Genomic DNA, 25992 nt, shown 5'->3' with positions numbered 1-25992 from the left:
ACTCTGACCCCCATCCCCCTTTAATATTTGGCACAAAACTATGCAATATCGAACAGGAATTAGTGGAAACTAAAATAAATCGGCCAAATGGAGCTTAGAAATAATTGTTTATAATAACTGTTCATTTTGTATGGACTAACCAACGGTTAGAAACGCCACTGGAACTTTGCATTTCCTTTTCAGCGTCCTCCTCCGGCATTCTAAAAGTAATTGTTAGATATGATCACCCCTGAAAAAGAATATAAAAAAAACAAATAAAACAAAGAATTAAAAACCTGGCCATCCTTCTAAAAAAAAACGACATTGTAGATATATGTAGGCACTAGCTTGAAACTTCCACGTCAAGGTTCTCAAACCTGTTGAATTTGATCGCGTGCTTTTCGTCAAGATTGTATTCCATTTCGGAAGTGACCCCCCTTTAATTAATTATGCTAATTTAATTATCCTGAAAACTTCTGATCAGATAATATAAAGTAAACAAGTATACATGTATAATCACCATTAAAAATGGTTTTTTATGCTTTTTCCCGCCCCCTTTTTTCTTATTAAAATACAACCAAATTTGGTTTGAAAGTAACATAATCTAGTTATAAGAAAAAAAAAATTATTCAGATTAAAAACAAAAATCATCCTCATGTTCTTTGCCTGGATTATGATGAAAATCCTGATCTAGTTTTGTAGTTTTTAGAAAGATAGGATTCAAATTTGCCTTAAAGAAGGCTAGAATTTGGACTTTCCCTAAATTCTTGAATATAAAGTATTTCACCAACAAAAATTAATCAAATACGGAAGACAAGTTTCAGACCAAAAACTTAGATGGTATGCGCACGACTTATGGGTAATTTTGGATTATCTTCCTTTTTATCAACCCATTTCCTCAGAAACATCAGGAATTCTAAGAGTCTTGCATTTTTCAACAAATATATAAAATAGTATATTTTTCACTAAGTAAATATTGGTTTCCAAATTGTACTGATAATTTTGTCTTTGGTGAGATGAACCAAAACTAAAATCTATATAGCCGGTGATAACTTATACAGATTGATTGTCCAAAGATGGTTTCAAACTGAGAAAAATATAATTGACGTGCTCCCGCCAAACATTACCACGCTTTGCTTAACCAATCTGTCATGACACTCCGGGCCTTTTTCCCATTTAGAGATTGGTAATCCAAAAAAGAAGTTGTATAAAGTATTTTAGATCTTCCGGTCTTTTCCCTACTCTTAAAATCTAGATCAATTCTTTTAAATTTGTAATTTTTCCAGCAAAAAAGCTGGGTTTTTTTTATGAGTAATTTAGCTGTTTCAATATAATTCCATAATTCGAGAGACGACTTAAGAAATCCTGGAGTTATGCGAGTCTACCACTCACCATCCTCACATCTGATAATTTATTTTATTATATTTTTTCTTCTTATAGTTGCTCTACCACTATACTCTATTGAATGTTGGGTTATATATGAATCATTTAATTAGCAATCGTAGGGAAGAGGGAATAATTAGAATCAGCCTGTACAACGACGATAAACCGGGATATCTTACCCGGTCAATCTTATTTCGGCAATTAAAAGTAAAATGGGTAGGAGGTTTTTTCATTTGATCAGTTTTCTATTTATTTCATAGCATTTAAATGAATTACAAAGACATGACGTAACTAAAGATACATGATATACAGGTCGTAAGTATAACTGAACGAATTATAGTGCTTTGATTATGCGGCTTGTAGTCTCTCCCGCTTAATTCTCTGCAAGTATTCTGGGATACTGAAGCCAACGTCTTCGATTTATTACCAATGCACACAGCCTTTGTCTTCAGATTCATTAGGAATTGTCTATTGGGGTGAACGGTTTCATATTCATTGATTGCTTTATTGAAGTATTTCAATGTGGAGCAGTCACAAGGGTAGGCATTTTCGTCCATACTGATGTTTTCGTAGTTAAGATTTAGCCCCTCCTCGAAAAGGAATTTAGATCCTGTTACGTTCTGGACTATATTTTTTGTGTATTTTAAGTGAAAATTGCCATGTTTAGTTTTAGGACGAAGCCCTGCCAACTCATTATTACCAGCCTCGTTGAAACTGTTAGACCGGATTTCAACTTCATCGGCTGAAATGTTGAAACCATGATAACCAATATATCCAAAGCGATTATTACTTATCTCTAACTTGTCGCAAAGTTCGACTGAGAATCCATATTTTTCTACCCTGCTTACATTGCAGCCTCGAAGCGATAGCAATTCCAATCGTGTTAGTCGTACGGACTCTACCTCCTCTACCTTGCAATCGCAGAATGTAATTTTTGGCGCTGCGTTAAAGCTGAAAGTAAACGAGTTCTCTTTGATACTCAAAATTTTACATCCCGTGAAATCTACATCCGGGCCATTTGTTGCGATGGAGGTTGACCCTTCGGCCCTGGCCGATAAATGTTCTTTTTCTGAGGAAAACTTCAACTCGCAAGGATTTGTCTGGACCTCGTAACTTTCAAGATGAATATTGAAATTAGTCAAAGTCCTTTCTGAATCTCCTGCTGAAGGAAGTAGGACAAAATTCTGGAAAATAAAATAGACTTCTGTTAGATTGCATGTAATTTTTGTTTATTTTTGAGTAGAACCTAGTAGGTATATGAATTGAATTGATGATTCAGAATTTACGGGCTTTTTGAAACTTCAAATTGTTATTAATGTAGACATAATGCATTAAAAAAAAGGGGGGGGACCTAAAATTCTGTTTCACCAATACTTCATGTTTCTTACGTCTTAAGGCTTGTGCATATACATATGCAGGTTTGTACTTGGGGGGGGGGGGTAAATATTTTGAAAAAAGCAAAAAAAAAAAAAAATAGCTTATAGTTACGTGGAAGTGTAAGGAAATTTAGTTTCAGTCACAAAAATTGCGAGGTATCAGATGGGTACACTACCGACAGTAATATCTGTGTAATTTTATTCACAGTTATTGATATTTCTGTTCTCCAAAAGGTGCTTTATATTATTTTTCGTTAAACTCCGAATTAAGACGATGCTAAATATTGCAAGCAGTACTAGCGTACAGCATTTTGGTTTCTTGAACTCCAATTTTCTCCTCCTCATTTACGTAGATAACTTCGAAGACCACACTACCATTTAGTTTTTTACTGCTGAAGATGGACACTGTATATGTGTTCAAAATATCCAGTTAAAAAATTATATGCTGAAAAAAACGCAAAAAACTTGTCCACTAAAATTTGAAGTAGGCAAACGTTTGCATACCTCTCTTGTACTTTTGTAGTGTGGCATTTCTGAATTTGGTAGTAAGCTATTTTTTTGCAATTGAAAGGATTTTTGTTTATTAACGTTAAAACTTGTAGAAGTGATAACCGCTTTATTTTCGGAGACAGTACTTTGTAACTGTGTAAAGGGAAAACATGCAAATTCAACATTTCTCTCTAGTATAGGGATCGTGTAACCTTTTCTTGTCGTTGCAAAATTTCTATTAGTTTTTCAGAAATAAAATAAAAAGCACCTATAACATAAGTGGACCAAAAAGAGTACCTTGGGGAATACCTCAGTACATAGGGTGGAAATCAGGGTAGATGTTTTGTATTTAGGAACTTCTACCTACCAGAAATAAAAGAATGGAAATTTTTCACCACAAAGTCACAAATTTGAAAATACCAACAATTCACAAATATCATCAAAATCACCAATTTCCGACCTGTTTCTTTTAAAATGTGATGATTAACTGAATCAAAAGCCATTTGTGGGTCAGCAGAAATAGGATTGAGTTAGATATTAAGGTTTCTTCGGATAGTATAGCTTAAATAACCGAAATTGTTTGTTGTCGAGTTCCCATTGGGTCTCCAAACAGTCGGGATCTAGCACTAAGTATAATTTCTTGCTTTTAGCCATTAAGAAAAACTTCATATTTTGTAGAAACACTAAAAGTGGAAGTAATTGATCGGATATTGTCAAAAGTCAGTCTTTTTTTTGTCCTTTTGTTTATTGAGGGTGATAAATCAAATTGTCTAACAATGCGAGAACATACCGGTTCTGTAACTTCATTAAATATATTTGCCCCAAACACATCCGATCGACATTTGAGATTGCCTTTTTGTTCAGTATAGTTGAAAGGTCTAATAACTATGCTTCTGGGTATGACATAACCCTCCAAAGCGCTTGGGCCAAGGGCTGTTAGTTATGCAATTTGCCCATTGTTGACATACAGTATTTGCTATTGGAAAGAAAGGGTATGTTTTTTCCCTGGGTCTCCAAAAAGGCTAAGAATATTAGACTGAAGCTTTCAGGCAATATTGAGGGGGAATGTTGAACTTAACCAAAACACAATATATACATGCAAGCTGTCACAAGGGAATATCTACAATGTCTCAGGAAAGGCCCTAGGGCTTTAGGGTATTATGTTGAAGCTGCAGGGCTTTTTAAGGGGGATACTCTAACCAAAAAGCACTATCTACATCCTATCATTACTACTTATACTACTATTACTATTACTCTGCTACTACTACTACTAACACTGCTACAATTACTACTACTACTACTACTACTACTACTTCTTTTACTACTTCTACTTTGATTACCACTACGACTACTACTGCTACTACTACTACTACTACTACTGCTGCTGCGAATACTACTAAGGCTAAGGGTATTAAGATGAAGTTCCAGGGAATTTGAAACTGCATCAAACACATTTTGTTGATGAATATTGTCAAAAGGGTATATCAGCAATATCTCAAAATCAGTTCACAATGTTAAGTTGAAGCTTTTTGGACACGTTGAGGGATATGGTGAAATAAGCAAAATGCACCGAGTATGTCACACTGTAACAACAACTACTACTACTTTTGCAACTACTACTATTTTTATTAATGTTATTTCTGCTACTATCACTATTAAGGCTAAAGCTATTAAGGTGAGACTCTCAGAGAATGATGTGAGAGGGAAGGGTGAGCGTTGTGTTGAACTAAATAAAAATGACTTGCATGCAGGTTCTCATAAGGGAGTACCAACAATATCTCAAAAACTACTTAGTACATTAAGTTGGAACTTGCTGGTATGTTGACGGGGATGTTGGATTAAACAATTCTTACAATGTGCATGCTGCTACAACTAATGTTAAGGGTGTTAAGGCGAAACTTTAAAGAAATGTCGCCGGGGGCGTCTGACTAATGGGCGAATGTCAAATGGCATGCTGAGGGGGATGTTGAACCGGTCAAGAAGCACTATGTGCACCATACTATTACTACTACTGCTACTACAGCTTCTAGTAAAAATAGTATTATAAGGGTGAAATTTTCAGGGAAGGTTTAGGGGATTTTGAACTAATTTAAAACATACTATGTCCATGCAGGCTCTCAAAAAGGCGTTTCAGCAATATCTCAGGACGGCTTAGGGTATTAACTTGAAAATTTTTGTGTATTTGAGGGAGATGTTGCCTCTACACTAATTACTAATTAAAAGGCTGTATGTGAATACTACAGCTATTATACTAATAATTGTACTACTGCTGCTACTACTATTGCTAAGGCCGAGGTTATAAGGGTAAAACTTTCAAGGAATATTGAGGGGAATGTTGAATCAAAACAATCTATGCGCTGGTAGGTTGTCAAAATGCCTTATCAGCAGTTTCCCAGGAACGGCCTAGGGTAGCACGTTGAAACTTTCAGGGCATGTTGAGAGGGACTGATCAAAAGACACCATATGCCTACTATTACTACAGCTATTACTCTTACTACTACTCCAAGTGGCACCGCGACTGCTTGCGATTGTGACTAATTCTCAATGGGACTTCTTCTGACTGCGAGTCTAGCTTCTTCTGACTGCAACGTTGGCTACTTGTGACTGCGACTACGGAAGTTCTTGGGACTTGATAACTTGTGACTTTGACTTCTTCCAGCTGTGACTACTTATGGCCAAGACTTTGACTTTTTGCGACTGCGACTACTTACAAGTTAGACTTTGAATACTTGCAACTGTAACTACTTACGACTGTGACTACTGACGACTACGACAACTTAGAACTGTGACTACTTGGAATTTTAACTACTTGCGCTGTGGCTGTGACTTCAAAGCTTGCGACTGCAAACAACTATACTACTTGTGATTGTGACAACCTGTGACTGCAACTGCTTGTGAGTTTGACAACTTGTGATTCTGAAAACTTGCGACTGCAACTCTTTCTGATTGCAACTGCTTACAACTCTGACAACTTGTGACTCTGACTGCTTGCGACTGCGACTCCAACTTGCAACCGGGACTACTTGGACCTTTGACTGCAATTAGTTACTACTGTGACGGCAGCTACCAATGATTCTGACTACTTTAGTAAAACAGTTCAAAATAGGGATGATACCTTTTTTTGACAGTGAATAGATATAAAATTATTTAACTGGATATTTCGAACACATATACAGTGTTCATCATCAGCAGTAAAACTAAAAAACAGTAAAACTTTTTAGTTTTACTGCTGATGATGAACACTGTATATGTGTTCGAAATATCCAGTTAAATAATTTTATATCTATTCACTGTCAATAAAAAGGTATCATCCCTATTTTGAACTGTTTTACTTTCGTCATGAAAAAGGCAGTGTGGTCTTCGAAGTTATCGACTACTTTAGACTGCGACTGCAACTACTTGGGACCGCGACTACTTCTGACTGTGATTACTTATGATTTCTGGTACTACTACCACTATTAAACTAAATCAAAAGAGTTTAAGTGCACTCAAGCTTTCAAAATGACACATGACGCAACATCTTAATAACAGAGTAAGATATTAATTAAACATTTCAGGAGAAGTTACGGAGAATGTAAGGCTATATTAAAAGACACTATATGTATCCACATTGTCAAAAAGGCGTCTATGCAATATCTCAAGAACAACTAAGGCATTACTTTGGAAATTTCAGGATATGTAGCTGGGAATGTCTGACTAAATAAAAAGACTATACGTGCATTCAAGGCTGTCAAAGGGCGTACCTGCGATGTCTTAGGAACGGCTGAGTTTATTAAGTTGAAACTTCCAGGGCATGCTGGGGGGATACTGAACTAGATCAAACGAAACTATATGTATATAGGCTGTCAAAAGGGTGCATCTGAAATATCATAGGAATATGTATGTTTATTAAGTTGAAACTTTCAGGGCACTTATAGGGGGATGTTGAGCTGAATCAAAACTCATTGTTTGCATCCACATGGTCAAAATGATGTATGTGGAATATCTCTGAAATAGATAAGTGTATTAAGTTGGGGCTTTCAGGTCATGCTGAGATGGATGTTGAACTAAATCAAAAGGGACTTAGTGTATTCTAGGTTGTCAAAAGGGTTTATCTGAAGTATCTCAGGAATGCCTTAGGCAATTTGATTGAATATTTTGGGTGTGTCGAGGGGGATGGCCGATTAACATTTGTCTATACTCTTGTTTGTAAGATTGTGGTCGTCAGAATGGCTTGCAGCCTAGAGAAGTCCAATGATTGTGTAGATTATTAATTTGAATAATATTCTACATTTAAAGTTATACAACTATTATAAAAACTTGTTGCAAAATTTTGTCCAATGTATGAATAGCAAGCCAAAATCTTGATTCTTGAGGAGAAATACCGAAAAAAGTTTTATAAATATTCTTTTTATTAAACAATAAAAAAAAACTATATCTATTGAAAACAAACTGAAACTTATTATAAAACTTTTACAAAAGAAGTTATAAAGTAAAATTAAATAGCTACAATAAACCTCATACGAGCAAAAGTAAATCATGGTTGCAGCGGTAGCTACAATCTAGTAAAGAGCGAACAACACCCCATAGTAACCAAAAACTAAAAAACGTGTTTAAAAAAAATTGCCTAGTGAAAAAGAATATTGCCATCTTACACTGATTCAGGAATGGTAACTATTATTTCAGTTTATCTTAAAAGTAAAAGTTTATAGCGAAAAGAAATTTCTAGTGATTGTGTAAAAAGCCTTAAGCCCCTTGAAAATGGTGTCAGATCTAAATGAAAAGTAAAGTATTTGAACCAGCATGGTCGAAAACCATTAACAGGGAAATTACAGCCCCCCCCCCTCCTTGAACAACAAGGAAAATCTGTCTCTGATCTGTCTCTCGCTTTTTCTTTTTTTTTCCTCATTAGGCCTAGCGGGTTACCAGTGCTTTTATTGATTCCGCTATCTGCAAGTGCCATATGGCACTAAAATGGCGCTTTTAGTGCCATTTCTCAAGGGCTAGCATTAACAGGCTGCTAGAACATCGTAGATAGATTTTTTATAGCCCATATAAAATATATTACTCATATCTACGTTCTTTCTATAAATTCCGCTATCTGCAAGTATCAAATGGCATTAAAAACGGCACTTTTGGTGCCATGTCTCAAGTGGAAAAGCTGAGGCTATTGGGCTAAAAGAACTTTTAAGAGTTATGTTTGATAGCTCATTTGAAAGCTATGGCTCATATCTACGTTCCTTTTACCAATTCTACCCTTCGTAAGTGCGATATAGCACTGAAAACAACACTTTAGGTGCCATTTCTTAAGCGGAAAGGCTCTGCAGTATACAACAAGTACTGTTTAGTATAATATTCCAGGACCTTTAACTGGAGGTTCACATGAACTTATCCCGTACACCCCCTCCCAGCCCCCTCAGTAAGTTTCATAAATCATCTGCTCACCAGTAAGCTACTGCAACGTTAGCAGGCTACCACACCATAGTAGACATGTGCTTAATGGCTCAACTAAAAGCTATTGCGTACATTTTACTCGGTTTTTACAAATTCTACCATCTATTAGATTTCACAGGTGTCAATATTAGCTAGTTTTTTTTTCTTAGCTGTCTATCGTTTTTGTTTTGTTTATTTATAATACTCCGTACTTCGTGTTTTTTATACTTTTACGGGTAATAAAGTTCATTCATTCATTCATATTAGCTCGTTTCTTCTGAGAATTTACAATGAACTCTTTGTCATGGTTGAAGTATTAGCTGCAACGTAATAAAGAACGAAACTCAAGTAACTTAAAGTTGAAAAACGTTAAAATGGTCTTTTTTTCTTCTTTTTTCCAGGCCTAGCGGGTTACTAGAACATCATAGAGAGATGCTTTAAGAGATCGTTAAAAAGCTCTTTCTCATATGTACGTAGATTATATAAATTCCGCCATCAGCAAGTGCCATATGACACAAACAAGGCAATTTATGCCATTTTTCAAGGGGCGAGGCTAGCGGGCTCAGATCAGAATCAGATCAGAACATCGTAGATAGGTTTTTGATAGATCATAATAAAAATATTTCTCATATCTACGTTCTTCCTATAAATTCCACCATCTGCAAGTTTCAAATGACGCTAAAAACGGCACTTTTGGTGCCGTGGCTCAAGTGGAAAAGCAGGGGCTAGTGGGCTACCATAATTTTTTGGAGTGATGTTTAATGGCTCGTTTGGAAACTTTTGCTTATATCTGCGTGCTTTTTATCAATTCTACCATGCGTAAGCGAGATATAGCACTGAAAACAACACTTTTGATGCCAATTCTTAAATTGAAAATCTTGGAAGTATAAAACGATATCAATTGTACTAAAATATAGTCCAAGACCCTTAACTGGACATTTGCAAAAACACCTCCCGCATATTCCTCCTCCAAGCCTCTTTAATAAACTACGCAATTAAAGTCCTACAAATACCAATATATTAAATTCAATCATTAAAGGCGTGGTTCTGTTGGTAGAACCTTGGACTTCAAATTAGATTATCATGCGTCTGATTCCTACTTGAATTCTTTTTCACGGATCATCCAGAAGGTTTGTCCCTTCTTGTGATTAAATAAAAAAAAAAGTTTTTTTTAACTGAAAGTAAGGAGCGACATTAAAACTTAAAACGAACAGAAATTACTTCGAATATGAAAGGGGCTGCTCCCTCCTCAACGCACCGCTCTTTACGCTAAAGTTTGACACTTTCTTTCAACTCTACTTTTTAAAATAGTAAAAGACTTTAGCGTAAAGATCGGCGAGTAGCGTAAAGAGCGTAGAGATCTGAACGTTTTTGAATTAATGCATGTTTTGTTTTTGGCTCTCGGCAGATGAATAATTAAAACGAAATTTGCATATCTATTTTTTTCGCCAAGTGGCTTTCTCATAGTTTTGATCAAATGATTTTTGAGAAAAATGGTGCGGGGGGAAGGCCTAGTTGCCCCACCCCCAATTTTTCGGTTACTTAAAAAGTAATCTAGAACTTTTAATTTTTTACGAATGTTTTTATTTGTAAAAGATATACGTAACTTACGAACTAGCTTACGTAACGAACTTCTGTATTCGTATGTTTTTATTACGTATATGAGGGGTTTACCCCCTTGTCAGTTCCTCGCTTTTTACACTAAAGCTTAAGTTTTGTCCCAATTTCTTAAGAATGACCCCTGAATCACAAGGGCCGTAGATTAAATATTTTACGATAGCATGGGAGGGGACCTAGGTGCCCTCCAATATTTTTGGTCCCTTAAAAAGGGCACTATAACTTTTCATTTCCGTTAGAATGAGTTGATACGATCACCCCTGGGAAAAAAACAACAACAAAAAACAAACAAACAAATAAACATACATCCGTGCCTTCTGGCAAAAAATATAAAATTCCACATTTTTGTAGATAGGAGCTTGAAACTTCTGCAGTAGGATTCTCTGATATGCTGAATCTGATGGTGTGAATTTTAAGGGGTGTTTCCCCCTATTTTCTAAAATAAGGCAAATTTTCTCAGGCTCTAAGCTTTTGATGGGTAAGACTAAACTTGATGGAACTTATATACTTAAAATCAGATTAAAATGCGATTCTTTTTATGTAACTATTGGTATCAAAATTCCGTTTTTTAGAGTTTTGGTTACTATTAAGCCCTGTCGCTCCTTACTACAGTTCGTTACCACGAACTGTTTGATTACTTTTCAGATAATTCACTATTTTTGAAAGCATGTCCCGGGAAGGCTCATTTTAAAGCTATTACTCATATCTACATGCTTTTTATCAATTTTACTACCCATAAGTGTCATATAGCACTAAAAACGGCAGTTTGGGGGCCACTTCTTAAGTGGAAGACTTTGGAAGCATAAAACAGTACCGTTGCAAATATTACGGGCCAAAGCCTTTAACTAGAGGTTGATAAGAACCCCTCGCGTATACTCCCCCTCCAAACCCTCTTAGTAAGTTTCATAAACCGCCTACTCGTCTTAAAAGTGAAAGATTATTGCGAAAACAAATTGACTTAAACTAAAAACTTTTCAACTAAAAATCTATCAAAAATTAATAATTAATGTTGAAAAGTCAACAGTTTTGAATTTAACCTTAAAAAGTCACTCTGCGATGAAGCCTCTCTGCTAGTTCTAACAGTGGTAATTGAGGGGAAGGGATGTCCTTGCCCCCTTAGTTTTTTGCTCGTATCTAGGTTTTGAAAAACATCTTTTTTTGGTCATTTTATGGGAAAAGGCACTTTTTTCATTTGAAAAAAAATGGAGGAGACAACCGAAAGTGCACTTTATGGGATTATGCTATCAAGTCAAATTTGTAAAAAGCAATTATGTTTAAAAATGAGCTTTTAAATGAGCCCTTAAAGGCTCTATTTTATACAGTAGCCTTCTAGTTTCTGCTAGTCAGTTGGTGATTTATAAAGCCTTGTCTTCATTATGGCCTTTTACGGCGAAGTCGGCCGAGTAAAGACAGCATTTCGTCCATCAAAAAACAATCATTCCTGAAAAACATGTATTATTTTGTAAAGAATGGATAATAAACTTTATATAATAAACTGAAAATTTTTCGTAGCTGTCAAGGTTGTCTCCATTATTTTCTAGAGGTATCTTATCTTCCCTAGATCGGTGATGATTAGAAATTATATTAAAAAATAATTTTCTAACTTAAACTAAGGATTGACTTTATAATTAAAAAGAAAAGAAATTATGCCTTATAAATAAAAAGGTCATGGCGGCGTTGTTTCTACATTAACCTTAAATCAAAACGAGCAAAGATTAATTTTAACTAGATCTACGTTGCATTTTAACTTGAGGTGTTGCGGCAACCTTCGTTCGGCTTTGCCGAGTAAAGTGTTGCGAGATTGATTTGGTTTCCTCGCTTCGATTTAACGCTGAGGTTGTTAATCTGTAAGGATCTTAAAATAAATAGTAGGTACACCAACTCGTAAAGGTCGCAAACCCATCATTGCTACTAGCAAAAGTTGCAAACCCCTCATTGCCGAAGTTATTAATAGTCAGCTAACAGCCAACTGTTGCTTAAAACTCCCCTATATGTTTCACAATTGGTATCGGCCTATTTTTGGTTTTAGTGTGTACCTTACTAATGAAGTTGTCAACCCCTTTAAAGTTTCAAACGGGTATATCTTATGAAGAAATTTTTCTACCAAGAAATGGATGAAATATACTTTGATTAGCTCATCAAGAGCTATTGACTGCCGTCGAAAAAATAAAATCTATCTGTCTTAGTTCAAAAGTTGACTTTTTTGCCATGGGCCAAGTTTCTAACGCCATCACTTAGAAAAGAGCAAAGGATAAACTCTACTTTCTTTAGCAATGAGAGAACTTTTAAAGTTTAAGAGGCACAACTGATACCATTTCTCTGCCGCAATCCCAAGTGCAAAAAACTGATCGATAAGCTTAATAAGCTGAAATCACAAACAGAAATGGGTAGAAACAATAAATGGCAGCCCTGTCGGTCCCCACTTTTTCGTTTTTGTAAGTTTTTCTATTCATCACTCAAAGAAGATATATTGGCTCTGGGGCCGGGTGACTGCCGCATATATTTAACACTTATAGGTTTTAGTCCATCTTCAATTTGAAACTGGTGCCTGCCTTCTTGCCTGCTAGAACGGAGCTTTCCACTCGAAAGCAGAAATATGGTTCGATGTAACGAAACCTTGACTACATAACTTCAGATAGTTCTGTCTGATATAGGCTATAAAACCCCACTTCACACACTATAGGCTCTGGCTCAAGAACAAGCAAAAACCATCTTTTTTGGCCCCAGGCAAGAGCTCTACGAAGCTTTATAAAATGCGAAGTCATATTCATCAATACGGCCTAAGGTCCACAGTTTCTGTAAAAACTGCAGAGATTGGACCCTTACCACTTTCTAGGAATAAGCTGAAATCGGGGTGCTAGAAAAAAAGAAAACACAACAAAACCAAAGTGTTTCTCTCGCAACAGAAACAAAAACAAAGTTTTCCGAGGGAAGTAAAGAGCGAAGTTGAAATTTTAAACGAACACAAATTATTACTTCCCAGCCTATCTAATATATATCAATAAAATAGTACAAATAAAGCAACTGATAATGTTTCCAGCAGAAATTATTTCGTATATGAGAGGGTTCGCCTTCTCTTCAATACCTCACTCTTTACGTTTTTTTTAGTACTTTCAAACGAGCTATGTATTCTAATTAAATTACCTTTATGATTCAGACCTCACTCTGAAAGAATTGGAAAAATTTCGAACTTTTCGAAATAGCATGGTATTGACGAGAGGCCGAACCCCCTCATATACGTAATTATTTATGTTCATTTTAGGTTCTAGTGTCGTTCCTTACTTTCAGGTGAAAAAACTTATTTTTTTATTTATAAATTGAAATGGTCTTTAAGTAATAAAGTGGGCTTAATTGAAAACATTTGGTCAAACAGTTCGTGGTAACGAACTGTAGTAAGGAGCGACCCGGCTCAATAGTAAACAAAACTCAAAAAAACGGAATTTTGATGCTGAAAGATACATCAAAAGAATCAAATTTTCGTGCTGGTTCTAAATATATAGGCTTCATTAAAGTTAGTATTTGTCATCAAAAGTTACGAGCCTGAGAAAATTTGCCTTATTTTGGAAAATAGGGGTAAACATCCCCTAAAAGTCATAGAACTTAACGAAAATCACACCATCGCATTCGGCGTATCAGAAAACCCTATAGCAAAAATTTCAAGCTCCTATCTACAAAAATGTGGAATTTCGTATTTTTTGCCAGAGGTCCTAGAGTGTCGCAAGAGGACTCAGTCTAACGGAAAAGCAAAGTTCTAGTGCCCTTTTTAAGTGACTAAAAAATCGGAGGGCACCTAGGCCCCTCCCACGCTCATTTTTTCCCAAAGTCAATGGATCAAAATTTTATTTTGTTCCGCATAGTCAAAAACCATAATAACTATGTCTTTGAGAATGACTTACTCCCCCACAATCCCTGGAGGAGGGGCTGCAAGTTACAAACTTTGACCAGCGTTTACATATAGTAATGGTTATTCGGAAGTGTACAGATGTTTTTAGGGGGATTTTTTTGGTTTTGGGGTGGGGTTGAGAGGAGGGGGCTATGTGGGAGGATCTTCCTTGGAGGAATATGTCATGGGGGAAGAAAATTCAATGAAAAGGGCGCAAGATTCTCTAGCATTACTATAAAAAAACAATGAAAAAATAAACATGTAAACGTTTTTTCAATTGAAAGTAAGGAGTAACATTGAAACTTAAAACGAACAGAGATTATTTCGCATATGAGGGGTTCTAAAAATACTTTAGCATAAAGAGAGAGGTATTTAGGAGGAGATTCCTCCCTCTTTATGCTAAAGTATTTTTAGTAATTTCAACTATTTATTCTACGGCCTTTTTGATTCAGGGGTCATTCCTAAAGAATTGGGACAAAACTTACGATTTAGTGTAAAGAGCGAGGTATTATTGAGGGGTACAACAGAAATTACTTTGTATATGAAAGGGGCTTTTCCTTCTCAACGCCCCGCTCTTTACGCTAAAGTTCTTTTTACTGTTTTAAAATGTACAGTTAAGAGAAAGAGTCAAACTTTAGCGTAAAGAGCGGGGCGTTGAGAAGGAAAAGCCCCTTTCATATACGAAGTAATTTCTGTTCGTTTTAAGTTTTAATGTCGCTCCTTACTTTCATTTAAAAAACTTGTTTTTTTATTTAATTTAGTAAAAGGTTAAATCGGTTCTTTATTAAATACATCGAAAATTCCTTCTTTGAGTTGTAAAAGCTAATTATTTTTCAGTTTGTCTATCTTAGTCTTAAAAAGAGAAACTTGAAAACGGAGTGATTTAATTGATTTGTCTCGATCAATCTGAGGGATGGTGTAAATAGTAAATATAAATGTAAATGTAACCTGAATACCACATAGTTATCTTTCAAATGCTACAGAGGGAATATGAGGAAAAATATAAACTAAAGAAATTTTTCTGCTTTATTCTTTGGCTCCTTACCTTGAGAGAATAGTTGAGTCTGATTTCGAAGGCTGAAACATTAATAAGGACAATTTCCTTCAGATGTGTATTATGTGATGTCAGATGATCATTGTTGATTGAAACCTCTAAGCAGTTGTCAAATACTATCCGTTTTGTGTCTTCTGGTACTAAAGTTGTCGATTCCAGTGACACCCTCTGTTGAAATTAAAAGTGTCAGCATTGTATGAATCGCATAATAGCCAAATTGAATAATCAAGTTTTTCCTATATTTTCAATAAAAATTGTTTATTTGTGTCCTAAGTTGTAGGAAATTTTTTTCAAACGTTGTAGGAATCTTAAGTAACTCCATAAAACAGCTACTAAGGCTAAAAAAGACAAATTACATTATGATTATTGATTTTTTTTTTTTTTTTTTTTTTTTTTTTTTTTTTTTTTTTTTTACTAGATCTGATCTGAAATATAAATTCCAGTATTTAATTTAGAAGAATTTGCTTATATATATATATATATATATATATATATATATATATATATATATATATATATATATAAAAATAAGTTGTCAGTGTGTGTGTGGGTCTGTCTGTCGGGTGACGTCATGTTTGTGTGTCGACTGACGTCATGTTTTCATAATGATGATAGAAGGTAATAAGCTTACCTAAGCTATGGATGTCAGGTGACTGATTTTTCTTCTAACGATAATTTCGACAGGACCTGTGCCTGTCATCATCAGGTTAATTCAAATTTCTTGCCGGAAAGTAAAATCACTAAATAAATAAAACTAAAAACACTGAACAACACTAATTATGAGCCGAACCTGGAGTTATTGTTGTGCCATGGCCCGAATTTTGGTAGAGGCGTTGATGGCTGCTGTCCTGGTGGATCTTAAAGAGGTTGGGCCTTTAGGAAAGGGGTGGAGTCTTTTGTGAGTTTTCAATTTATGGGTGATTGGTTCCCAAATTTCGCTAATATGAAACTCACCATTGTCTTTATTGATGGCTGGTTTATTTTTAGCAATTTCCAAAGCTTCTCTGATTTTCTGCTTTAAGAGTTGTGGGACAAAAGCAATAAGTTGGGCTTGGTCAAACTTAATGGAGTGGGAAGGGTTTTCAAAGATATGATGGGCCAATGCAGAGAAATTATCTTCCTCCTTTAGCGTTGTCTTTTTAAGGCAGGCATCAATGGAATCAGCATGTTCTTTTAATCGGTGATGTAGAGGTCTCATGGTACGACCTATATAGGTATCACCACAACTGCAAGGAATCTCATATACCCCTGGTGGATCTGAAGTAATCTTACCCTTGCCTTTGTTCAAGAAGGAGGAAATGGTCCTTCCAGAGGGAAAAAACACCTTAAAGCCAAGTTTAGTGAGTTTGGAGCTTAAAATGTATATATTCATATCAAACAGTTCGTGGTAACGAACTGTAGTAAGGAGCGACCCGGCTCAATAGTAAACGAAACTCTAAAAAATGGAATTTTGATGCTAAAATATACATAAAAAGAATCAGATTTTCATGCTGATTTTAAATATATAGGTTTCATCAAATTTAGTATTTGTCATCAAAAGTTACGAGCCTGAAAAAATTTGCCTTATTTTAGAAAATACGGGAAAACACCCCCTAAAAATCACAGAATCTTAACGAAAATCACACCATCTGCATTCGGCGTATCAGAGAACCCAATAGCAAAATTTTCAAGCTCCTATCTACAAAAATGTGGAATTTCGTATTTTTTGCCAGAAGACAAATCACGGGTGCGTTTTTTTTTTTTTTTTTTTTTTTTTTTTTTTTTTTTTTTTTTTTTTTTTTTTTTTCAGGGGTCATCGTATGGGCCAAGTGGTCCTAGAATGTCGCAAGAGGGCTCATTCTAACGGAATTGAAAAGTTCTAGTGCCCTTTTCAAGTAACCAAAAAAATTGGAGGGCACCTACGCCCCCTCCCACGCTCATTTTTCTCCAAAGTCAACAGATCAAAATTTTGAGTTAGCCATTTTGTTCAGCGTAGTCAAAAACCATAATAACTGTGTCTTTGGGAATGACTTACTCCTCCACAGTCCCTGGGGGAGGGGCTGCAAGTTACAAACTTCGACCAGTGTTTACATATAATAATGGTTATTGGCAAGTGTACAGTCGTTTTCAGGGGATTTTTTGTTTTTGGTTTTGGGGGTGTGCCTGAGGGGAGGGGGCTATGTGGGAGGATCTTTCCTTGGAGAAATATGTCAGGAGGGAACAGAAATTCAATGAAAAGGGCGCAAAATTTTCTAAAATTACTATAAAAAAAACAATGAAAAAATAAACATGGACAAGTTTTTTCAATTGAAAGTAAAGAGTAGCATTGAAACTTAGAACGAACAGAGATTATTACGCATATGAGGGGTTCTAAAAATACTTTAGCATAAAGAGTGAGGTATTTAGGAGGAGATAAATACCTTGCTCTTTATGCTATAGTATTTTTAGTAATTTCAACTATTTATTCTACGGCCTTTCATTCTTAAAGAATTGGGACAAAACTTACGATTTAGTGTAAAGAACGAGGTATTAACGAGGGTACAAACCCCCTCATATACATAATAAAAATTAAAGAATATAAAAGTTTGTTACGTAAGTTAATTCTTAAGTTACGTATATTTTTTACTAATAAAAAAATTCGTTAAAAATTAAAATTTATAGTTGCCTTTTTGTGTAACCGAAAAAAATTGCGTGGCAACTAGGCCTCCTTCCCCATCCCTTATTTCTCAAAATCGTCTGATCAAAACTAAGAGAAAGCCATTTAGCCAAAAAAGGAATTAATATGCAAATTTCATTTTAATAATTTATGTGTGGAGAGCCAAAACCAAACATGCATTAATTCAAAAGTCAGTAAGGAGCGACATTAGACTTAAAACGAACAGAAATCACTCCGTATATGAAATGGGTTGTCCCCTCCGCAATCCCTCGCTCTTTACGCTAAAGTTTGAGTCTTTGCCACAAAAAAAAGCGCCACCCCAACACCTAGTTGGTGGGGTATATATAAATGACAACAGGGACACAGGGGATGTTCGATTAGCAATCACCATCAACAAAGCTCAAGGGCAATCATTATAATAATGAGGTATAGATCTGAATACAGATTGTTTTCCCCATGGACAATTATATGTTGCATGTTCAAGAATCGGTAAACGTGACAATCTATTTATATGCACAGATAATGGGACAGCCGAGAATGTTGTACATTCGCAAGTTTTACGTAGTTAAATATATATATATATATATATATATATATATATATATATATATATATATATATATATATATATATATATATGTATATATTCACAGGTGGGACACAGGGACACAACTACAATGGCGCGTAACGACTTGCGCCCGCGGGGGGGGCTTGGGGGGGTGCGAAGCGCCCCCACCAACTAGGTGTTGGGGTGGCGCGAAGCGCCACCCCAACAGCTAGTTTATATATATATATATGTATATATATATATATATATATATATATATATATATATATATATATATATATATATATATATATATATATATATATATATATATATATATATATATATATATTTATATATATATATATATATATATATATATATATATTTATATATATATATATATATATATATATATATATATATATATATATATATATATATATATATATATATATATATATATATATATATATATATAAATAAGTTGTTTGTCTGTCTGTCGACTGACGTCATTATAAGGATTGAGCTGTATGTCGTCATGAAGTTAGTCATTATATACCAATTCAAAAACGAATGTATTCAAGCCGAAGTAGCTGAGTTCGTAAAGCGTTATGTTCCAGGTTCTAGGTCCGAGAGGTTCCAGGTTCGAACCTTGGCTTTAGCATTAATACAAAAGAAGAAAAAAACTAAAAAAGGTAAAAACTACAAAAAAAATTAAAAAGAAAATACTAAAAAACTAAAAAAAAACTAAGAAAAGGTAAAAAACTAAAAACTAAAAAAGAAAAAAACTAAAAAACTAAAAAAGGTAAAAACTAAAAAAAAAACTAAAAAGAAAAAAAAACTAAAAACTAATAAAAAAACTAAAAAAAACTAAAAACTGAAAAAGAAAAAAAAACTAAAAAAGAAAAAAAAACTGAAAAATAAAGGAGAAAAAGAAAACTAAAAACCGGGACACAGGGAATATAAATGACGACCGGGACACTCAAAGAGAAATTAAAGACTTGGACACTGGGACACAAATAACGACCGGGACATATAAATGACGACCGGGACACTCAAAGATAAATTACAGACCAGGACACAAATGACGACCGAGACACCGGGACACAGGGAATATAAATGAAGACCGGGACGCTCGAAGAGAAATTAAAGACTGGGACACAAATGACGACCGGGATACTGGGAATATAAATGACGACCGAGACACAACTACAACGGGGACGCCGGGGGCACAGGGGATATATAAATGACGACGGGGACACAGGGAATGTTCGATTAGCAATCACCATCAACTAAGCTCAAGGGCAATCATTAGAATAATGAGGTATAGATCTGAATACGGATTGTTTTTCTCATTGACAATTTTATGTTGCATGTTCAAGAGTCGGTAAACCTGACAATCTATTTATATGCTCAGACAATGGGACATCAAAGAATGTTGTATATTCGCAAGTTTTACGTAGTTAAAACACACATATATATATATATATATATACATATATATATATATATATATATATATATATATATATATATATATATATATATATATATATATATATATATAAATATATATATATATATATATATATATATATATATATATATATATATATATATATATATATATATATATATATCTTCTATATATATAAAAATAAGTTGTCTGTCTGTCTGTGGATCAGGTGACGTCATGTTTCTGTGTCGGCTGACGTCATGAAGTTAGTTGTCGTCATTTTTGCTATGACGGTGACGTCATTAAAGATATTTAAGACATATATGTTCACGTAGAAATCTGTTAATGTTTAAGTTTAAAATGACTGATGAACTTACAATGGCAAAAGCCGATGAAGATGCTCAAAGAGTCTATGCCAAAAAACTTGCTGCTGATAGAGAAAGTCAGAAAAGAAAGCGTGCCGAGGAATCAAAAGAACAGCAAGGAAACAGGCTTGAGGCTAAAGAACGCAAAACTGCGCAGTTAGATGAAGATCCACCTGGACAGCGAGACTCAAATGACGACCGGGACACAGGGAATATAAATGACGACCAGGACACAGGTATTTAAGAATATCGTTCAAAGACAAATTTTTAATTGTAAGAAGACCGTTGAAAGAGAAATTTCTAATTGTAAAATGACTGAAGAACCTACAATGGCAACGGTACCACCATCGAAGTAGATAACCAGTGGGTTGTTCCATATTCCCCATTAGTGCGAAACGTCAACCCCAAGTCAAATTCGTGCATTGTTTGGCATCATTTTAACAACTTGCTCTCCATCAGCTCCTACAGAGTTATGGGAAAAATATAAGTCAAAAATGTCCGAAGATATACTCCATCGAAAACAGTTAGAGACGTCAGATATGACTTTTGATTTTACATCAGAAATTTATAAATAACTTTAGTTATTATAGAAGATTTGTGCGTACGTATGGCAAACAAACCTCTTCAGGATTTGGGAATGCCTTCACCTAACCGTATCGCTGCTGTTTCGACATGTGTAGAATTGGATCGTGAAAAAAGTTACAGTACGAATGATCTATTGTCGTATGTACAAAATAACATTTCCAAGTTAACCTCGGAACAAAAAGACATTTATGATACGATAGACTCAATTTCAGGACGTATACAACTACCTGCTGGTCTCTGTAATTTAGTGACGTCCAAAAATTAATTGATTGAAAAAGTATTTCCGAATATTCTAAAAAATTATAAAAATAATAAATGGCTAAGTGAAAGAGCGATTCTCGCACCCAAAAATATAGACGTCCACGAAATCAACAATATTGTTTTGACCAAGATTCGAGACCAGGCAGTCCTTTACAAGTCAGTCGACACAGTTTTGGAACCAAATGAAGCGGTTAATTATCCATCTGAATTTTTAAATTCCATAGATCTTTCAGGGTTTCCACCACACGTGCTACAACTAAAAATAGGCGTACCAATAATACTTTTAAGAAATATCGACCCTTCGCAAGTTTTACGCAGTTAATTTGTATTGTATCTATCTATCTATCTATCTATATAAAAACGAGTTGTGTGTATGCATGTTTGTTTGTTTGTAAAAAGAGCGTTTGCATATGACGTCATTATTAGTACATACGGCTTTGTATATGCACAGACAATGGGAAAGCCAAAAATGGTGTATATTCGCAATTTTTACGTAGTTTAACTCCTGCAGACGAAATGAATGCTTGCCTGAAAAATTCTAATTTATGGGCACACGTAAAAATATTAAAATTAACTACAAATATGCGTGTCCGATTGCAAAACGATGACTCTGGTCAAACATTTTCAGATCAATTGCTGGCAATTGGAAACGGAAAGCTCCCAGTAGTGGGAAAGCCAAAAATGTTGTATATTCGCAATTTTTACGTAGTTTGAAACACATATATAAATCTATCTATATTCACAGGTGGGACACAGGGACACAACTACAATGGCGCGTAACGACTTACGCGCGCGCGGGTACTTGGGGGGGCGCGAAGCGCCCCACCAACTAGGTGTTGGGGTGGCGCGTACAGCTAGTATATATATATATATATATATATACTAGCTGTTGGGACCCCAACACCTAGTTGGTGTCCCGGTTGGTGTCCCGGTCGTCATTTATATCCCCCTGTGCCCCCCGGCGTCCCCGTTGTAGTTGTGTCCCTGTGTCCCGGTCGTCATTTATATTCTCTGTGTCCCGGTCGTCATTTATATTCCCTGTGTCCCGGTCGTCATTTGTATCCCGGTGTCCCGGTCGGTATATACATTCGTTTTTTTAGTTTTGTTTTTCTCCTTTATTTTTCATTTTTTTTCCTTTTTCATTTTTTTTCTTTTTTAGTTTTTTTTAGTTTTTTAGCTTTTTTAGTTTTTTTTTATTTAGTTTTTAGTTTTTTTTCTTTTTAGTTTTTTTTGTAGTTCTTAGCTTTTTTTTAAGTTTTTTTAGTTTTTTTTTACTTATGTCCTGGTCGTCATTTATACTCCCTGTGTCCTGGTCGTCATTTGTGTCCCGGTGCTTTGTTGATGGTGATTGCTAATTGAACATTCCTTTTGTCCCGGTCGCTTTCTCTTTGAGTGTCGTCATTTATATTCCCTATGTGCCGGTGTCCCGGTCGTCATATGTGTCCCGATGTCCCGGTCTGTAATTTCGTCAGTTGAAAACATGACGTCAGTCGACACACAAACATGACGTCACCCGACAGGCAGATCCACACACACACAGACAACTTATTTATATATATATATACATATATATATATATAATATATATATATATATATATATATATATATATATATATATATATATATATATATATATATATATATATATATATATATATATATATGTTTTTAACTTTGCAAATCTTGCGAATATACAACATTATTCGATGTCCCATTTTCTGTGCATATAAATAGATTGTCAGGTTTACCGACTCTTGAACATGCAACATAAAATTGTCCATGGGAAAAACAATCCGTATTCAGATCTATACCTGATTATTCTAATGATTGCCCTTGAGCTTTGTTGATGGTGATTGCTAATCGAAAATTCCCTGTGTCCCTGTCGTCATTTATATATTCTTTTTAGTTTTTTTGTAGTTTTACCTTTTTTAGATTTTTTTTTTAGTTTTTTTCTTTTTTTAATTTTTAGTTTTTTACCTTTTTTTAGTTTGTTTAGTTTTTTAGCTTTTTTTAGTTTTTTAGTAATTTCTTTTTAGTGTTTTTTATAGTTTTTACCTTTTTTAGTTTTTTTTTCTTCTTTTGTATTAATGCTAAAGCCAAGATTCGAACCTGGTACCTCTCGGACCTGGATCCTGGAACATAACGCTTTACCAACTCAGCTACTTCGGCTTGAATACATTTGTTTTTGAATTGGTATATGATGAAATAATTCAGACGTCATATAATGACGTCACTCGACAGACAGACAGACAACTTATTTTTATATATATGCCTGTTTTCTTGCTGTTCTTGTGATTCCTCGGCACGCTTTCTTTTCTTACTTTCTCTATCAGTCGCACGTTTTTTGGCATAGACTCTTTGAGCAGCTTCCTCGGCTGTTGCCATTGTAGGTTCTTCAGTCATATTACAATTAAACATTTTTCCGTCCACGATCTTCTTGCAATTAAAAATTTGTCTTTGAACGATTTTCTTAAATACTTTTAATGACGTCATCGTCATAACAAACTTGACGACAACTAACTTCATGACGACATGATGACATGACGTCACTCGACAGACCCACAGACGAACAACTTATATATATATATATATATATATATATATATATATATATATATATATATATATATATATATATATATATATATATATATATATGGGTCTCTATAAATCCCACCTCTCCTTTAAAAAAATCTCTCTTTCGAGTTCTAAGTGTTGTATTTTGCACTCAGGTACGTACGCTGTGTGTGTGGGGGGGGGTGGCTTTATTCTGTGTCTCACCTGAAATTCTAAATTTTCTTAATTTCTGGCTCTACTTTTTTAAGTTATGTGTTTTTTTTTCATGTCCTTCTCCCCCACCAAGAAATTTGTACGTGCCTGCATATTTTCTTGTTGATAGGTTCACTAAGTTTGCGAATATATTAATTACCTGATCTGGGAACCGAAGTGGAAACTTACTGCATTCCAGTGTTACGTTTTCTTTTCTACCTTCATTACAGGTTGCTAAACTGCAGATTGAGTGTCCCATACATCTAATTTTACTTAAATATAACAGCACGAGAACAATACAAAATTCCATGTTTAAACTTTGAGAGAATATTTTTGACTATTCCTGTAAGAAGATCTACAAACCACAATCTAATTCCGGTTCCGTTTTCAATCTTCTTTTTGTCATTTTGAAATATAGAGAGACGGGAAGAATTAAAAGTAAATATTTACCTAAATTTTAACTCATGCTAAATAAAATGTACTTCATAACGTCCGGCTTGAAATAGCTATTGTACTTAAAAGAAATAACGTTTTTAAAGTTGTAACTTCTTACTTTTTTTCTTATTGATTGCTATTTCTGGTTCAAATCTGCTCTCCGAATTTCTCCGTCACTTAGATTTCCGCCCGTTTTGCGTAATAACTTCGCAACGTTTTCTTTTTCTAAAATACCTGGTATTCCCTGAAATAAACATAAAAAATCAATACGAAAAATCTGTGGATGCAAGAAAAAATTCATCTCTGAATTAAGCATAAATACTTGCCATAGAAATACTTCTTAATCGTTAGAAATGAATATTAAGCAAAATGCTCAAATTTTGCCAAGAAAAAAGAAATTGGTTTATCATGCATATAATCGGAATTTTTATGCTAAAAGATACATCAAAAGAATCGAATTTTCATGCTGATTATAAATATATAAGTTTCGTCAAATTTAGTCTTCAAAAGTCATTTCAAAAGTGTCATCAAAAGTTAGGAGTCTGAGAAAATTTGCCTTATTTTGGAAAATAGGGGGAAATACCCCCTAAAAGTCATAGAATGTTAACGAAAATCACACCATCGCATTCAGCGTATCAGAAAAGCCTACGGCAAAAATTTCAAGCTCTTATCTACATAAATGTGGAATTTCGTATTTTTTGCCAGAATACAGATCACTGGTGCGTGTTTATTTGTTTGTTTTTTGTTCGCTTTTTTTTTCAGGGGTCATCGTATCGACCAAGTGGTCCTAGAATGTCGCCAGAGGGCTCATTCTAATGGAAATGAAAAGTTTTTGTTTCCTTTTTAAATGACCAAAAAAATTGGAGGGCACCTAGGCCCCCTCTCACGCTCATTTTTTCCCCAAAGTCAACTGATCAAAATTTTGAGCTAGCCATTTTGTTCAGCATAGTCGAAAGCCATAATAACTCTGTCTTTGGGAATGACTTAGAAGTGTACAGACGTTTTCAGGGGGATTGTTGTTTTTTTTGGGGGGGTGAGGGGAAGAGGCTATGTCGGAGGATCTTTCCTTGGAGGAACATGTCATGGGAAAAGAGAAATTCAATGAAAGGGCGCATGATTATCTAGCATTACTACGAAAAAAAAATGAAAAAATAAACATGAAAAGGTTTTTGCAATTGAAAGTAAGGAGTAGCATTAAAACTTAAAACGAACAGAGATCATTACGCATACGAGGGGTTCTTCTTCTCCTAAATACCTCGCTCTTTATGCTAAAGTATTCTTAGTAATTTCAACTATTTATTCTATGGCCTTTCTGATTCAGGGGTCATTCTTAAAGAATTGGGACAAAACTTAAGCTTCAGGGAAAAGAGTGAGGCATCAATGAGGGGACAAACACCCTCATATACATAATAAAATTAGACCTACATTGCCCGGGAAACGTGAAGTGTTGCGGCAACCTTTGTCCGGCTTCGCCGACTAAAGTGTTGCGAAAGCAACACTTTGGTTTTGTTTCTTCGCTATCGAACAGTAATCACATGATCAAAGGCTATTCCTCAGCGTTGAAAAAAAATAGTATCGAAAGAAGGGACTAAATTGACTTTGCAGCCAGTTGAACATTATCCTATTCAATCGTAGACATCGTGACGGATGAATTTTTTTCTTTTTAGCTTTTTCTTTTTTAATTTTTTCTTTTTTTACTTTTCTTTTTTCTTTTTTTTCTTTTTCTTTAGTTTTTTTTTTT

General features: G+C 34.8%; 2 protein-coding genes across 4 annotated transcripts in view; one reads left to right on the top strand and one right to left on the bottom strand.

Annotated features, from left to right (window-relative positions):
• LOC136028824 (serine/threonine-protein kinase D1-like) overlaps window positions 1–25992 on the top strand; it is a 171016-nt gene that overhangs the window by 102647 nt on the left and 42377 nt on the right. The gene's annotated exons all lie outside the window — the stretch shown is intronic.
• On the bottom strand, window positions 1587–24161 carry LOC136028825 (uncharacterized). Its single transcript, XM_065706750.1, has 3 exons — window positions 23977–24161; window positions 15185–15361; window positions 1587–2546 (listed from the first exon to the last, which is right to left on the bottom strand). Exons 1-3 carry the CDS (start codon window positions 24124–24126, stop codon window positions 1635–1637), a joined length of 1239 nt encoding a protein of 412 aa, XP_065562822.1. The 5' UTR covers window positions 24127–24161; the 3' UTR covers window positions 1587–1634.

This window comes from Artemia franciscana, chromosome 7, assembly GCF_032884065.1.
Source record: "Artemia franciscana chromosome 7, ASM3288406v1, whole genome shotgun sequence".
Classification (NCBI taxonomy): Eukaryota; Metazoa; Arthropoda; class Branchiopoda; order Anostraca; family Artemiidae; genus Artemia; species Artemia franciscana.
The sequence above is the reverse complement of the archived record's forward strand: the minus strand, read 5'-3'. Positions and strand labels throughout refer to the sequence as shown.

Bases quoted from the DNA above. Each gene is read 5' to 3' on its own strand.
- LOC136028825 (XM_065706750.1), bottom strand. From the start codon at position 24,126: ATGGAATTTTGTATTGTTCTCGTGCTGTTATATTTAAGTAAAATTAGA. The intron at 15,362-23,976 runs GTAATTAATATA...TAATTTCAACAG, and splicing joins CACTTCGGTTCCCAGATCAG to AGGGTGTCACTGGAATCGAC. The intron at 2,547-15,184 runs GTAAGGAGCCAA...TTTATTTTCCAG, and splicing joins GACTCAACTATTCTCTCAAG to AATTTTGTCCTACTTCCTTC.